Source organism: Chenopodium album, chromosome 22 (assembly GCF_948465745.1).
Source record: "Chenopodium album chromosome 22, dcCheAlbu1.1, whole genome shotgun sequence".
NCBI classification, from domain to species: Eukaryota; Viridiplantae; Streptophyta; class Magnoliopsida; order Caryophyllales; family Amaranthaceae; genus Chenopodium; species Chenopodium album.
In genome coordinates this window covers 38,308,227-38,322,325 of record NC_137855.1, presented here as the reverse complement: position 1 = coordinate 38,322,325, position 14,099 = coordinate 38,308,227, and the positions used below count along the sequence as shown (strand labels likewise).

Here is a 14,099-nt window from a genome sequence, read left to right as displayed (position 1 = left end):
GACGCTTCAGAAATGAAGACTGGAGAAGAGAAGGTTCCCTCAGGGAACAGAAGCTTCAGAGAAGAAGCATCACCAGAGAAGAGAAGTTCCTTCCAAGGAACAGAAGCCTCGGAGTAGAAGCTTCATCAGAGAACATGAAGACTAAATATATTTTTATATTTTAGGATTTATGTAAGTATAAGATATTAAATGGCACTCGAAAAATCTGTGTGGAATTGGTCTAAGAAGATAAAATTGTGCATGCTAGTTTTTAGGAAAACGGTTGCTTTCTAAAACGTTTATCTTTTGAAAGGGATTTTATCTCTTTCTGAATTTCGAAAATATCTTGTGCAAAAAGATTTTATTTTATTTTCTTATTTTCGAAAATATCTTCTGAAAAAATAAAATCACCATGTTTTCCAAAACTTGCGGCCTACTCTCCCACGTTCTTCATCAAGTCGTGGTTCTGCAAAATTGAGGAGTTCATGGTTCCTTAAATTAAGGGACATGATCTTCTTAGTGGGGATGAGTAGTGGCGTAATGGGTTTGCAGCACAATGAAGTTTTTCCAAGGCGTTTTGTGATCTATAAATAGCTCTTGATTTCTGTTGGAAAAACTTGTCCTTGCTCACATAAGTTTTCAAGCTTTTAATTGAGTCAAGCGTCCAATTCCACATAAGTTGATTAGAGTGTTCTTAATGTTCTTATACTAGAGTTTGTTTTCCTTTCGAGTTGTAATTGGGGAATGGGGAAGTTCGAGTGAACATTTGTGTATGAGAAAGAGAAGAGAAAGAGAAAAGAGAAAGAGAAGAGAAAGAGAAGAGAGAACAGAGAAAGAGAACAGAGAACAGAGAAAGAGAAGAGAGAACAGAGAAGTGAGAAGAGAGAAAGAGAAGAGAAGAGTAACAAGTTGGGTGACTTGTTCCTCAGGGTCTCAAGTTCGTAGAGGAACTTGAGTGTGAGTCTTTAGCTTGTAATAGGATCATTTGCCCTATTCTAGTGAAGATTCTTTTCCCAAAATCCCAAGTGGTCGTGGTTTTTCTCCTTGTTAGGGCCAAGGAGTTTTCCACGTAAAATCTCTCTTGCATTCTTTAGTTCCTTCAGTTAATCTCTCAGTTCCTTTAGCTAGCTTAATTTTAATTCCGCAAAAAGTTTGGCTAAACTCTTATACTACAATTCAACCCCCCCTTCTTGTAGTATTCATTGAAACAACAAGTTCAATCATTTTTGTAAATTGTACCCTTAATTTCAGCATTAGAAATATTAGCTAAAGCGTGGTTATATATTAACCACACTCCCTATAATAAGTTGGAATTGAAGTTGCAGTGGGCAACACTCTTAACAACAAAGTGCAAATGAACCGGATTTCGCAATTATGAGACAGTAACATGCACTAAATAGTGTCATTTCTTCCCATAAAAGATGCAGTAAGAACTTCCATTTTGTCCAAGTCCTGGAAAAGAGTATGCAGTTCATACGACTATAAGATTTGGTTCCCTTTGCATTTGGATCATAATTCTTTTGCATTGCAAACTTAGTTACTGCAGAAAGTGGGAGAGAACCTAATTCTATGAAATAAGGGACAAATTCATGGAATGTGTTAGAAGTGAGCTTATAAAGTTGAGCCAACAAAATTCACCAGTGCTAAAATTGGTATTGGATACGGCTTTAATTAATAATGAGTATTATTATGTTGATGAGTTGTTGGAATTAATTATGCAAACTAAGGTTGATGAGCTGCGTTATAGGGAGTGTGGTTAATATTTAACCATGCTTTATGTTTTTAATTTGTTAAAATTAAGGTACAATTTACAACTATGACTAAACTCATGGGCACCGTATAAAATTCCTGACTTAGAAGGGCACAATGTAGAATTAGCAAGAACTCAGGGGTACCAAGTTGAAAAACCCATAATTTTTTTATAGAAAAACATACAATGTTTCAAAAAAAAAAAAAAATAAAAAATAAAAATAAAAAAAATAATTTTACATTGAGTTCAATTCATAGTTCATAGTACGGAGTATCCAATTTTCCAACCTAATTATTCCACCAAAAATCAACGTAATTTTGTCGGAGAATTCCAAAGTACTGTTGCAAGCAGCCACTAACAAGATCAACTATATCTTCTCTGCTGGTGAGTATTAAGTCTCTAATTTGATTTTATGTAACATTGATTGAATTGACTAATTAAATTTTACATACACCATGTTTTGTTCTTCAAATTCTGTATTTCGGGTACCATTAAACCCTTCAATTAACCCCAAATCTCCAATCTTTTCTGAAACAAAATTCAACCCATTTCATGAATTCCCCAATTCTCTAAAACCCAGTTCCCGATTTCAAATAAGATGTACCATTAGAAAGCTTAGAGATAGAATTGATACTGTGAAGAATACCCAGAAAATTGCAGAAGCCATGAAACTTGTGGCTGCTGCTAAAGTTAGGAGAGCTCAGGAAGCTGTTATTAATGGCAGACCTTTTGCTGAGGGTTTAGCTGATATGTTGTACAATATTAATCAAAGTGTTCAATTAGAAGATGTAGATGTTCCCTTAGCTAGTGTTAGGACTGTTAAAAGAGTTGCCCTTGTCGTAATTACCGGCGAAAGAGGGCTTTGTGGTGGGTTTAATAGTGCAGTTATTAGGAAGGCTGAAAGTAGGATGCAGGAATTGCAGAAACTTGGGTTAGGTTGTACAATTATAAGTGTTGGGAAGAAGGGGAATGCTTATTTTTCGAGGCGGGTGTCTAGTGTGTCTGTGGATCGATTCGTAGAGGGGGAGGGTTTTCCGACTGCTAGAGAGGCGCAGACGATTGCTGATGATGTTTTCTCTCTTTTTGTGAGTGAGGAGGTTGATAAGGTTGAGCTGTTGTATACTAAGTTTGTGTCATTGGTAAGGTCTGATCCTGTGGTTCGGACCTTGCTTCCTCTTTCGCCAAAGGGGAAGGCTGTTGATGCTTATGGGAATAGTGTTGATGCATTGGAGGATGAATTCTTTAGGTTGACGAGTAAGGAAGGGAAGTTAGCAGTTGAAAGACTGAGAGTTGAGAAAAGGAAGCAGGAAGTGCAACCTCTTTTGGAGTTCGAGCAGGACCCAGTTCAGATTATTGATGCAATGATGCCTCTATATTTAAACAGCCAGATACTGAGAGCCTTGCAGGAGTCGCTGGCAAGTGAGCTAGCAGCGAGGATGAATGCCATGAACAATGCAAATGAGAATGCTATGGAGTTGAAGAAGACACTTTCTATTGCGTATAATAGAGAAAGGCAGACGAAGATTACTGAAGAGCTGTTGGAGATTGTTGCTGGAGCTGAAGCTCTTGTACCATTTGATTAGATTGGCATTTGCTGGTTGACATGACTAGTTTATTGCTCCAAGTTTCTTCCTTTTGTTGGTTGTTTAGTGCAGTTCAGTTTTTAGACACAATGGACCTACTTTTGACTCCAGCACCAGTTTATAATGAGGAGTGCTACGACGAGTTTTTGAAACTAATAAGCTGAAAGTATTACTCTGAACTGTATGTGCTCATAAACTGTCAACTGATCAGATCAAACTGATAATTGCATCCATGGGCACTTTTGAAAATATTGAATAAAGAGGAGAATTAGGAAGAAGTAAAAAAAAAGGTGTTCTAGTCATTTGTTCAAGGAACGACGTTTTATGTATGAACAAGAAATCAGTAGCTAATAGCACTTAACCATCTTAAACTCCCAACTTGCCAAAAATAGAATTATGATGCACACCATAATTTTGTTGGAGAATTCGACCCTTGCTCATGAATGCATGTCTGCATGTTTAGATAGGCCTTACTTGAGCCTATTTGATTTTACAAATACAGTTAACAGTCCCACCTCATGAAAGATCAGAACTATACCTTAACGTATGTTCTTTACTTGAGTACTTTGTGTTAACTTGACAAGCTATGTCTATTGTTTAGGCATCTTGGATAGTTGGATCATAGAGCTTAACGGGAAATAGTTTATATACGAGTGATGCGAAATAACTTTGCTGCCAACAACTCTATAAAATCAACATCGTACTTGTGATCCATCCAGCTCACTTATGTGTTTACAAGATCTTAATTTGTCAGAGTTCATGAATCATGAGTACATTTCTTCATCCTTGTTCTTACCCCGAATTCAGGAATTTACTCAACCTCATTTTACATTTGCCCCGATTTTGAACAAACAATAGAGACACGGATTATCAGAGTACTTATTAAAGTATTCAAACATTAAAAAAATTGTGGCAAGTGCACACTAATGTAAAACTGTACAATATACAAACTTGAGCTATTATGTTCTCATTGTCATATGTACGAAGTACATAGCCTCCCCTGGCTGTAACTTCCTCAAGCATACCACTAAAGTTAATCCAATTGACCAAGATAGTAAGGTACCAAGTGTTCTTCTCTCCCCCACATTTTTTTCATATATGTTAATTTACACTTAATATCAGAAAAATTACAACAGTAAACTGAGTGGCTAAAAGAAAGAAAAGCGGCCATCAAACATAATTCCAATGCTAGATTCTACCACGTGATTTGTTTGCCTGTGAAGCGTGAGATATAGCTTTGGCTTCTGAGGTCATCATCCACAATCTCTCTGCACGACGCTGATGTTGCCTTGCATTCTTGGCTCGTTTAGGAGCCAACCTTGTATCTCTCTCAACAAATGCTAGCCTAAACTTCTCAGCCATGGACAACTCGCTGGGATTAGAAATGATCGGTAGAATTCTTTTTGTTGGTCTACTCGATGCCCATATAGTGGGGTCGATATCCTCAACAGCATGTTCATCCAAAACTGTGTTCGGCAGAGCTTCCCTGGGGACAGCAACTTCCTTGAAGTCAAAAGGTGAAGGCTTTGGGTTGACAATAACACGAGGGCATTCGGAGGAGAAATTCTCCAAAGAATCAGGATCAATGTTTGGCTGAAAATAGCACAAGAAATATTAGCAGTGAATAAAAGGTCTTCAAAAAGTAGACAGGGATGCAGACCTACATCTGCTAACTCCAAAATCAAGCATTTTCCAATTACCGGTATTTAAACAAAAAATTAACAGCACAAATAGTGTTTAGTTTACGCATCAGTATTAGAGATTGCAATTGAGATTTAGGCATGTGAACAAGTAAGGTCACGTTTCTATTTTAAGACGTGCCAAAACACCCTCAGTACAAAATTGAAAGAAAGGCAGCAATGGTATGTTGGCAAAGCAAGACTTTTAAAGAAAATTTGATGTACAACATCTACCCACCTTGTGTAAATCAATTATGTACTAGTTATACAAAAGTAGGCAGCCACATGTCACAGAAAGTTTTGCTCAAGAGAAAGAACACTTGTTGAAATGACATCAAGAATGAATGCAAATACTATACAAATTTGTTTTCAATTTCTGCATGATTACACATGAGGAACTACCTCATTATAGGTACACTAAACAATTTGCGAGGTGATAACAGTTATAATCAGTCACTAACACAAGAACGGTAAAAGCCGTAAAACAACTACCTCATTATAGGTACACTAAAGGGTTTGTGAGGACAACTGTGAGTAATTGATCAATAATTGTTATTAAAAGTGGCCTGCTTTATTTAACACCTTGTCATAAATCTCCAAATGCTTATGAGAAGAGCACAGGGAAGGAGAGAGGAGGTGAATAGCACACGGAGAGGAGTATACGAGTGATTGATCAATAACTGTTGCCATGAGTCATGACCCATAAGAAGATATATGAAGTATATTGCAATAATGAAATTTGAAGCAAGATAATGATCATACCCACACAAGCCACCTCAGGGATTGTCCACCATGAGTAAACTCCGTGGTATCAAGTTCCTCCCACGAATCTCCTTCCAAACTGTTCAGATCTGGTTTAAATAAGTGTAAGATTCTTCTTGCTGTGTAATCACTCCGAGGACACCCTCTGCAAAATTAAGTTTGGTTCATAGCCGCTTCCAAGTTGCAATTAAAAAACCGACATCCTGGACAACCCCATCATTTGGGATGTCAATTAAAATGATAGAGAACAATTCACAAAACAGAATTTAAAGCCTAAGCAATCTATAGACTAAAAAACAAGTATGATATTGCCACAACTTATTTGCATACCCCCCACCCCACCCCCCACCCTACCCCAAAACCCAAGCCAACAGGAAAAAACCAAAAAAAAAAAAAAATTTGGTTAGCAGTGTTTTTATCCTATCTTTTAAAGAGTACATATCAGAACAAGAGTGGACAAAATGACAAATAAATGAGATGTTTAATAATTTAAAAGTGAAGCTTGAAATTATAATAAAAGGCAGCATCAAATATAAATGTCATCTACACAAAGTTTAGTACTTCCATTCTCAGTAAAACAACAAATTTAAAGCCCAGATGTTAGTCAAAGAAACAAGTGCATACCCACATCTTAATACCTCCAACGATTGACAATGCTTCACCAATTGAGAGACACCATTAGGAGTGATTCTGCCGCATTGGCTGTAGTGTAGGAAGGGAATCAACTTAGCTATTTCATACAACAGGTACAATAATAATAGAAAGGAGCAGTCAAAATCTATCCACGTAACTGTCATGTACCGACATGGCTAAGTATTAAACAGTAACTAATGGCAGAAAATTGCAGATTAAAGGAGGAATAATAAAAGCTAAATGTGAAATATTATAATTGATGAGATGAAATTACACACACTAACACACTAAACAAACTACTCGTAAGATAGATTATCAAGCTTTCGAGAGGCTTGATTCTCTCCCAATCAGTAACTTTAGGTTACCACTCTCCAAGTGACTTGAGGTCACAACTCTCAACAAGTTTCATTCAATTTTTGCCTACCTATTTCCTTTCCTAGTTTCCTTACCTCTCTATTTATACTAAGGACTATTAACCTAGTGAGCTAATATTAGTAGAATACCTATACTATCCTTAGGTTGATCTATTACAGTAACCTAAAATGAACATGTTATAGATTGCATCCATAGACAGGATCATCTTTGACCTAAAGTATCCACAACTTTGTAAAGTTGAAACCCCCCCCCCCCCTCCCTCTTTCTTTTTTGGGGGGGGGGGGGGGGGGGGGGGGGGGGGGGTTGAATTTCATAAAGCATTAAACGCAAGCAACAAATTACAAATGGTTTTAAATTTTTCGTCAGTTCAAACAATTATTTGACACAGCAATCATCAAAGAAAAGCCCCAATAAATTATGTACAATTCCTAACTTTATAATGGCCTGCAATTTGTTATTCATTTTACTCAAATTATCAGCCATCCCGATCAAAACACAATTACTCAAACCTTATATTCACTGCTCGCAAATTTGGACACATCTCTGCCACCTTCACAAGACCAAAATCTGAGACATCTGAACACGAAACGTCAAGGATTTCCCAGGTGCCATCAGCAAGAGAGATGATTACTTCATCATTTAGAAGCTTTTTTCTCCTAGCAACTGCAGCAATTGACAGCTGTAGTTTATAACAATGATAAAATAAAAACTTTGTAAGTACACAAGCCTGAGAAAGAATTCAGAATAAGCACAATTTTGTAGACATCAATGATTTGATAACAGTAACAACAGAAAATGTCAGCCAACTATGTCTCTTCACCCTCCATCACACAAACACTCACATACACAGAGAAAAGTTTGGTTTAGACGAACTACCAACATCCTGGTTACCCTTCTCAGAAAAGTTTCCACTTCTAGGTTTCTTAGAGTTACTTTGGTTACCAAAATTCCCAAAGTCTTTCCACTTTCTTCAACATTGCTACTCTCAGATGCGTCTTTAACATTCAAACCATATAAATGCGCAACTCTTTCATACACCTTGTCTAAGGTCTTTAAAACCTTCTCCACCTAATCTTTTGCAAGGGATCAGCCCAAGCCTAGTATCCGTTTTGCTTAGGCAAGAAGGCTCAAGAATACTCACAATTGATGAGAGGGAAGTTGTTAAGAAATCAGTTTTGGGGAGAGGGTAAAGTAGTAATTCATGAATAAGTTAGTTACTGAGTTTGTTATTTTGATGCCTTTTGCTAGCTGCTTCTAGTTTGTTGCTTCATTTTTGGGTATTAATAGGAGTTTGGGGTCAAGGGGAATGCATGAAAGGAATTAATAGAGAAGTTCGTTTTGGGAGAGTACCTTCCTTTCGCATAACCAATTCTCCAAAAAGGTGGGGTCAACACTCCCTTTTGGCCGCACTTGGGCCAGTTTCTTAACTAATTCATCGTGTGGATCAGGTAGTTCCACACGTTCTGGTTCAAATTCTGGGCTAGCATCCTTATAGCATCACTAAATACTCTCTTGGACCAATTTATGTGCTATAAATGCAATTTTGTGACTAAGCGCCTATGCCTGATTAGCATTTTCCCATTTCAATTTAAGCCTGAGTGAATGCTTGCTTACTGCTTTCAGGTGTAGGGACAATATGGCACGTAACGATGCTGTAAGAATGCTAACTCAAAGTTTGAACCAGAACTGTGTGGAACAACCTGATCCACCACTGAAATTTTAAATAAACCGACCAACTGCCAAAGTGAGACCACCCGTGTTTATAAAGGGAGTGCTGACCTCACCTTTTTGGAGAATTGGGTATGTGAGCTTAAAGAGTTGTTTGTAGCGCTGAAGAAGGGATGAAGGTTAATCAGGCATTCAGGCTGCTATGTATTTGAAAGATGAGGCAGAGACGACTAGAGCCCAACCAAACTTTGTGTGGGAAACCTTTAAGACTGTGTTAATAGATAAATTTTACCCTTCTTTCCTGGAAAAGCAGAAGGCTCTGGAGTTGATCAACTTGTTCCTCAATTTTAGATCACTACAATAGATTCATGACCCTTGAAAGTTCAGATATTTGAACAAGGGTTGACTAAGCAAGTACAGAAATATTTGGCAGGGAAGGTCTTTAAGACTTTAGGAAAGTTCCATAAAAGAGCTGCGCATTTATTTGGTCTATATGTTAAAGACGCATTTGAAAGTAGTAATTCTGGAGGAAAGACTTTGAGAATTCTGGTGACCAAAGCAACTCTAAGAAGCCTAGAAGTGGAAACTTTTGTGAGAAGGGTAAACAGGATGTTGATAGTCTAAACCAAACAATAGGGAAAGACGATTCTTCTGTAAGAGGTGTAGGAGGAATCATCTTGGAAGGGAATGTGAGGGAAATCTGGTGACGAGATAGTATAATAAAAAAGGGGCATACGGAGTTCGAATACTATTCCAGGTGGAAATGCTCAGCATAGGCCTAAGCCTAATAATTTCTATAACTAGGGAGTTGTAACCCATAGCTTGGAACAAAAGTGAGCCTCTTGATTCTTGAATGCTCACAGATGTGTAACTCTCTATTTATAGTATATCTATCCTTCTATTTATTTTTCTAAAATTACTTATTTTCTTTTTAGTATGATCTGAAACTATCAAAATTGTGTAATTCACAAAGCTAAAGACTTCCGGGAGAGTGATCAAATTACATATGGTTAAACCAAATACTTCTTAAAAAATAATAATAATAATAAAAAAAAAATTTAAAAAAAAAAAAAAAAAAAAGTTTTAGATGTAAATTTACTCTTAACAAATTTGCCAAAACTCAACTGTCTAACAGCAAAGGGATCCCCATCCCCTGTATCATTTATTCCTGATGCTCAAAGATATCTATCAATAGCTCTCACCTATAAGGAAGCTGAATTCTTCTACTTAGGGGATAAAACTGGCAATGGGTGGCCTGAAATTAGATCTTTTTTTTCCTCAGATGAGACACATAATTCTCTTTTTATCCTAGAGGAAACAAAAATATTATGTGAAAAGTTGTCAAACACAACCACTTGATTATGTAATAAATTGAGTGAATTGATTAATTTTAAAAATCTTTGGTATATAAATCCACACTTAGAACCAGCCCTTAGAAAAGGAGCTGGAGTATATCCATAGAGTATAAACACAGTGGACTCTTAGTTGGAGGTTCCAATCTCAGTTATGGGCAATGGTACAGCAAATTTTAACTTTATGGTCCACTGGGTCTTGAAGAAGATTTCTTTACGAGAAAACCAGTACAATCAGGCAAAATAGGGCTCCTAGAGAGTATCTTTACAGCCTTGAATCTCTATGCTCTAACGGCAAGGAAGAACGAAAACAAGTTCATCACTGCTTAAGGTATGGAAGATGCATCAGTAGAGTAAAAAAGTACAAATTACTTACGAGATTTGGTGGGCTGAGGCTAAGAAATAAATGTGCCTTTAACGAGGCCCTGATAGCTATATTAGGTATGAAACTGCACAACTCCTCTTCTATTTACCCAACCAGAGTGTTTAAGGTTTCCATATAAGAATTCTCTGCTGATGTTTTTATAAGTAGTAGAAGAAGCAAAGGAGAGATAACTCAAAACTTTAACCAATTGGTGAGACTACAAACAATGAAACTTATTGAAGCTGTACAAAGAAATCTGGATATGTAGCTACTTATTGAAATGAAAGACAATTATAATAGATGAATAATGATGCTGATAACTGCAACACTTTGGTCCATAATATTAATTTGCTACTTTTCAGAGGAAGAGGGATAAAACCCCGGACACTAACGGAAGATAGAAACAATATACTTCAGACCACAGCAGGAGCACCCATAACATAGGAGATGAGGGATCTTATGGGGAACTTATGGACACACGCAAAGCAATAGTTCAGCTCTTTTTGAAGTCAGCCTTCTACACCATCATTAAATTGGAAGGGAGGGCAGTTTCCAGGTGCAGCTCATCATCTAGGTTGACAGAGCTTACAAAAATATGAAAAGATAATGTGAGATCGTAAGCAGGGACTGGGAGCCTAGAGGGTGGTATAGTGCAAGCGGGGAGACTGATTAGACTTTCAGTTTGGATGGAAGTTTAACACAGTTATGTAGCTGAAATATTTATCCAAGCAGAGTCAACGGCTCAACTTGAGGCAATACAAAGGACTACAAGCACGGGAATCTTTGCTGTAGAGTTCTACAAAGATTTCAACCTACTGGACTAGGGATGAAGCCTGAAGCTAAGTGCACAAGTAACCTACTTATTATCGGAAGAGATACGGAGGATACTACAAGAATTTGGTAAATTTTCTTTATGTAGCATTTACAACCTTCCTACAGCTTGTTCACAAGGACCACAATATGATATCTAAGCCTATTACATTTTGCAGTTGATCTTTTCCAACACCATATACAGAACTGTTTAAACAAAAAGTACAAGTAAACTGACGAAGTGATGATACTATGGAAGCGCACATTGGATTAATAATTTTTGCACGTAAATGACTGATCATGACTTACAGCTTTGGTTCAATCAAAAAATGAGCCTGCAACCCATTGGATTTGAGATCATAACATGACCTTTCAGATCCAAACAACAAATGGTACCAAAAAAAAAAAAAAAAAAAAAAAAAAAAAAACCCTCAAGGCTCAAATGGACATAAATAGCTAAATCTAAATTTCTAATTTCCCTTTATAGGCCTATAAGTCTACAGACTCTACACATGAAATAGTACTCGATATCATCTTCTAAACTAAAAATTAAAGAAGAAGAATTAGAACAGAACCTTAATGTGCGCTGGAAAAGCGATAGCAATCTCGCCCAACTCGGGAATGAGATCCTCCAAATTCTTCCCAATGACAGAAATGCATAAGCTGACCAAACTCGGAGGCTTAGTTCTTCTAATTGGAAGGACTGCAATAAATCACACTAAACTAATAAGCTCAGATCATACACATTGCCATATACTTTAGCAATTAGTGAGGGTCAGATGTACACAATCATATCCCTATAAATTTTAAGAAAAAAAAAATATCAAAAAAGAAATAGAGTTGAAGAACACTAGGGTTTTGCTTTAGCATCCAGCCATCGACATTTCACATTTTACAATCAAAACATATCTTATTATAATCGATGTAGAAAGGAAAAACAACATCAATGTGTTCTATTGAACCTAGCCACTAGTCAAGGATTGCAACTATCTAACTTAATTAACAATGAAAGATACTGAAAATTTGGTAAACCTTGCACAATATCAACTAAATTAGTTGGTAAATCCATGGGGTTGGGTGTAATCATGTCTACACGCATGCCCTTAATCGCACTTTGGTGCAATGCGAGAACAAACAATCAGCAAAAAAAGTTGATGCACCAAGGACATTCAACATCACTTAGCTCTATTAAGCTCAAAACCACTCATCATGGCTTTCAACTACCTAACTGAACAACAGTGCAAGATATCCATTCAGTCACCAATTAAGCCTTTTACTTCCAATGTGAATCAGGGGCACACCGCCTGATACCTAGGATCGAATCTTGTCTACACAGCGACTACACTAGTACCCTTTTAAGCAATTTAGTCATCAAACTTATAAGCCTTATTACACAACAACAAGAAGTCCAAAGTTACAACTTTGCACACCCAGTATTGTCAGTTGCGGCAATTAAACCATATCATTATCAATTAGGGACATACAGCCCGAGACCTGGGATCAAATTCTGTCCACACTAATACCCTTTAAACAAATTTATTCATCAAACAGTTTCTAGGCCTTATTAGACAACAAGAAGTCCAAAGTTACAACTTTCAGTATTGTCTATTGCAGTATTGCGGCAATTAGACTATACCAATGTCAATTGAGGGCATACGGCCCGAGACCTGAGATCAAATCTTGTCTATACTAGTACCCTCTTAAGCAATTTAGTCATCAAACAAATTATAAGCCTTATTACACAACAAGAAGTCCAAAGTTACAATTTTTGCACACCCAATATTGTCTTTTGCAATCGAACATCAACAATTCAAGAATAAGAGAGAAGGAGAGAGTGAGAACCTGGGAATAAGAAAGAGGCGGGGTTGGTGGCGGAAGAATCAAGAGCAAGGTTTTGAAGAGAAGCTGCAATGGCGGTTGCCGGAGCTTTGTGTTCCTCCATTGAAGTGAAGCTCGAGATGTTGAAGATGAATCAGAGGAGATAAGTTTGGTCGACGTTGGTTAAATTTTCCAATTTATATACGAGGTGTTCATCGCCGACGTTGGAATTTTGTTTGTGCTTTCATTACTGTGTATTTTTTGATCGATTTTACCAATTCTTCTAATAGCCACAAAAGCTGTGAAAGTTGGTGTGCATTGTATTATTGGGTTTTTGATTTTTTGAGTGTTTGTATTGGGCTTAATTTTGATGGGTGGCTAGCAAAAACTATTGAGGTCGCACCCAAATAGATGAAGCAGGCTTGGCCGCCTATACATGACTTAATTTCTTGGTGGCCTAAATGTATCAATTTCTTGAGGAAACACAGGTGTGCGGTGTGCCTAGTTTTTTTTAACACAAAGGGGAAATATTAATATATTAGATGATGATAAATCTGATGATCGAAATTATCAGATACAAAAGGTGATAAATGGTGGGTAGATCAAACCACACCAGATCATCAAAGTTAAACTTAGTACAAAGGATAAGAACATAAACTAGAGCATAAAACAAGATAGAGTTCAAAATAGCAACATGAGTATAACAGTTCAGCACATCAAGGTCGACCTTCCTGCATATCAGTGATTTCCATAGTAAAACAGCAGCATGGCTATGGCAGTACAGCACTTCATGGCTGAGCTTCCTGCATTTCTAGGATCTCCATAGCATAAGTCTGGTGCACTTCAGGAGGAGGGTAAGAAAATGGCACCTTCTCACCTGTCTTAAACTTGGTCCTTCCCATCATAGCTAATCTGTCTGCAACATAATTGACAGATCTGCTAGCATGAAACACATTAACCTCCTAATCCCTATTCAAAAGAGCAGCCACATCACGAATTATGTTACCCAAATCACCATCCTCAAAAGACTTAGGGTCTTTCAGCATCTTGGATAAACTGTCAGCATCTGTTTCAAGTTCAAGAAACTTGATCCTCTTATCCCAAGCAACTAAAAGACCTTCCCTGATGGCTAAAAGTTCAGCAGCTGCAGCAGTCATTGCATTGAATTTTGTGGCAAAACCCGTGACCCAAAGGCCTTTATCACATCTGATAACTCCCCCTCCCCCAGCATTGTCCATACAGATCCAAGAACCATCCGTGTTCAATTTATGATAACCCTTCTGAGGTGGAGCCCAGAGTCTGGGGTTCTGAGCAGCAGCAGAAGAA

At 37.4% G+C, this 14,099-nt stretch overlaps 2 protein-coding genes across 2 annotated transcripts; one reads left to right on the top strand and one right to left on the bottom strand.

Moving 5' to 3' along the window:
- Positions 1-1,969: 1,969 nt before the first annotated feature.
- On the top strand, positions 1,970-3,607 carry LOC145604865 (ATP synthase gamma chain 2, chloroplastic-like). The gene has a single exon (XM_081660843.1). The coding sequence runs from the start codon at positions 2,185-2,187 to the stop codon at positions 3,310-3,312; it is 1,128 nt and encodes a 375-aa protein (XP_081516969.1). The 5' UTR covers positions 1,970-2,184; the 3' UTR covers positions 3,313-3,607.
- A 572-nt stretch (positions 3,608-4,179) lies between these two features.
- On the bottom strand, positions 4,180-13,075 carry LOC145605482 (uncharacterized). Its single transcript, XM_081661541.1, has 6 exons — positions 12,798-13,075; positions 11,531-11,658; positions 7,271-7,440; positions 6,378-6,455; positions 5,754-5,898; positions 4,180-4,905 (listed from the first exon to the last, which is right to left on the bottom strand). The coding sequence occupies exons 1-6, from the start codon at positions 12,895-12,897 to the stop codon at positions 4,501-4,503; spliced, it is 1,026 nt and encodes a 341-aa protein (XP_081517667.1). The 5' UTR covers positions 12,898-13,075; the 3' UTR covers positions 4,180-4,500.
- Positions 13,076-14,099: the final 1,024 nt, after the last annotated feature.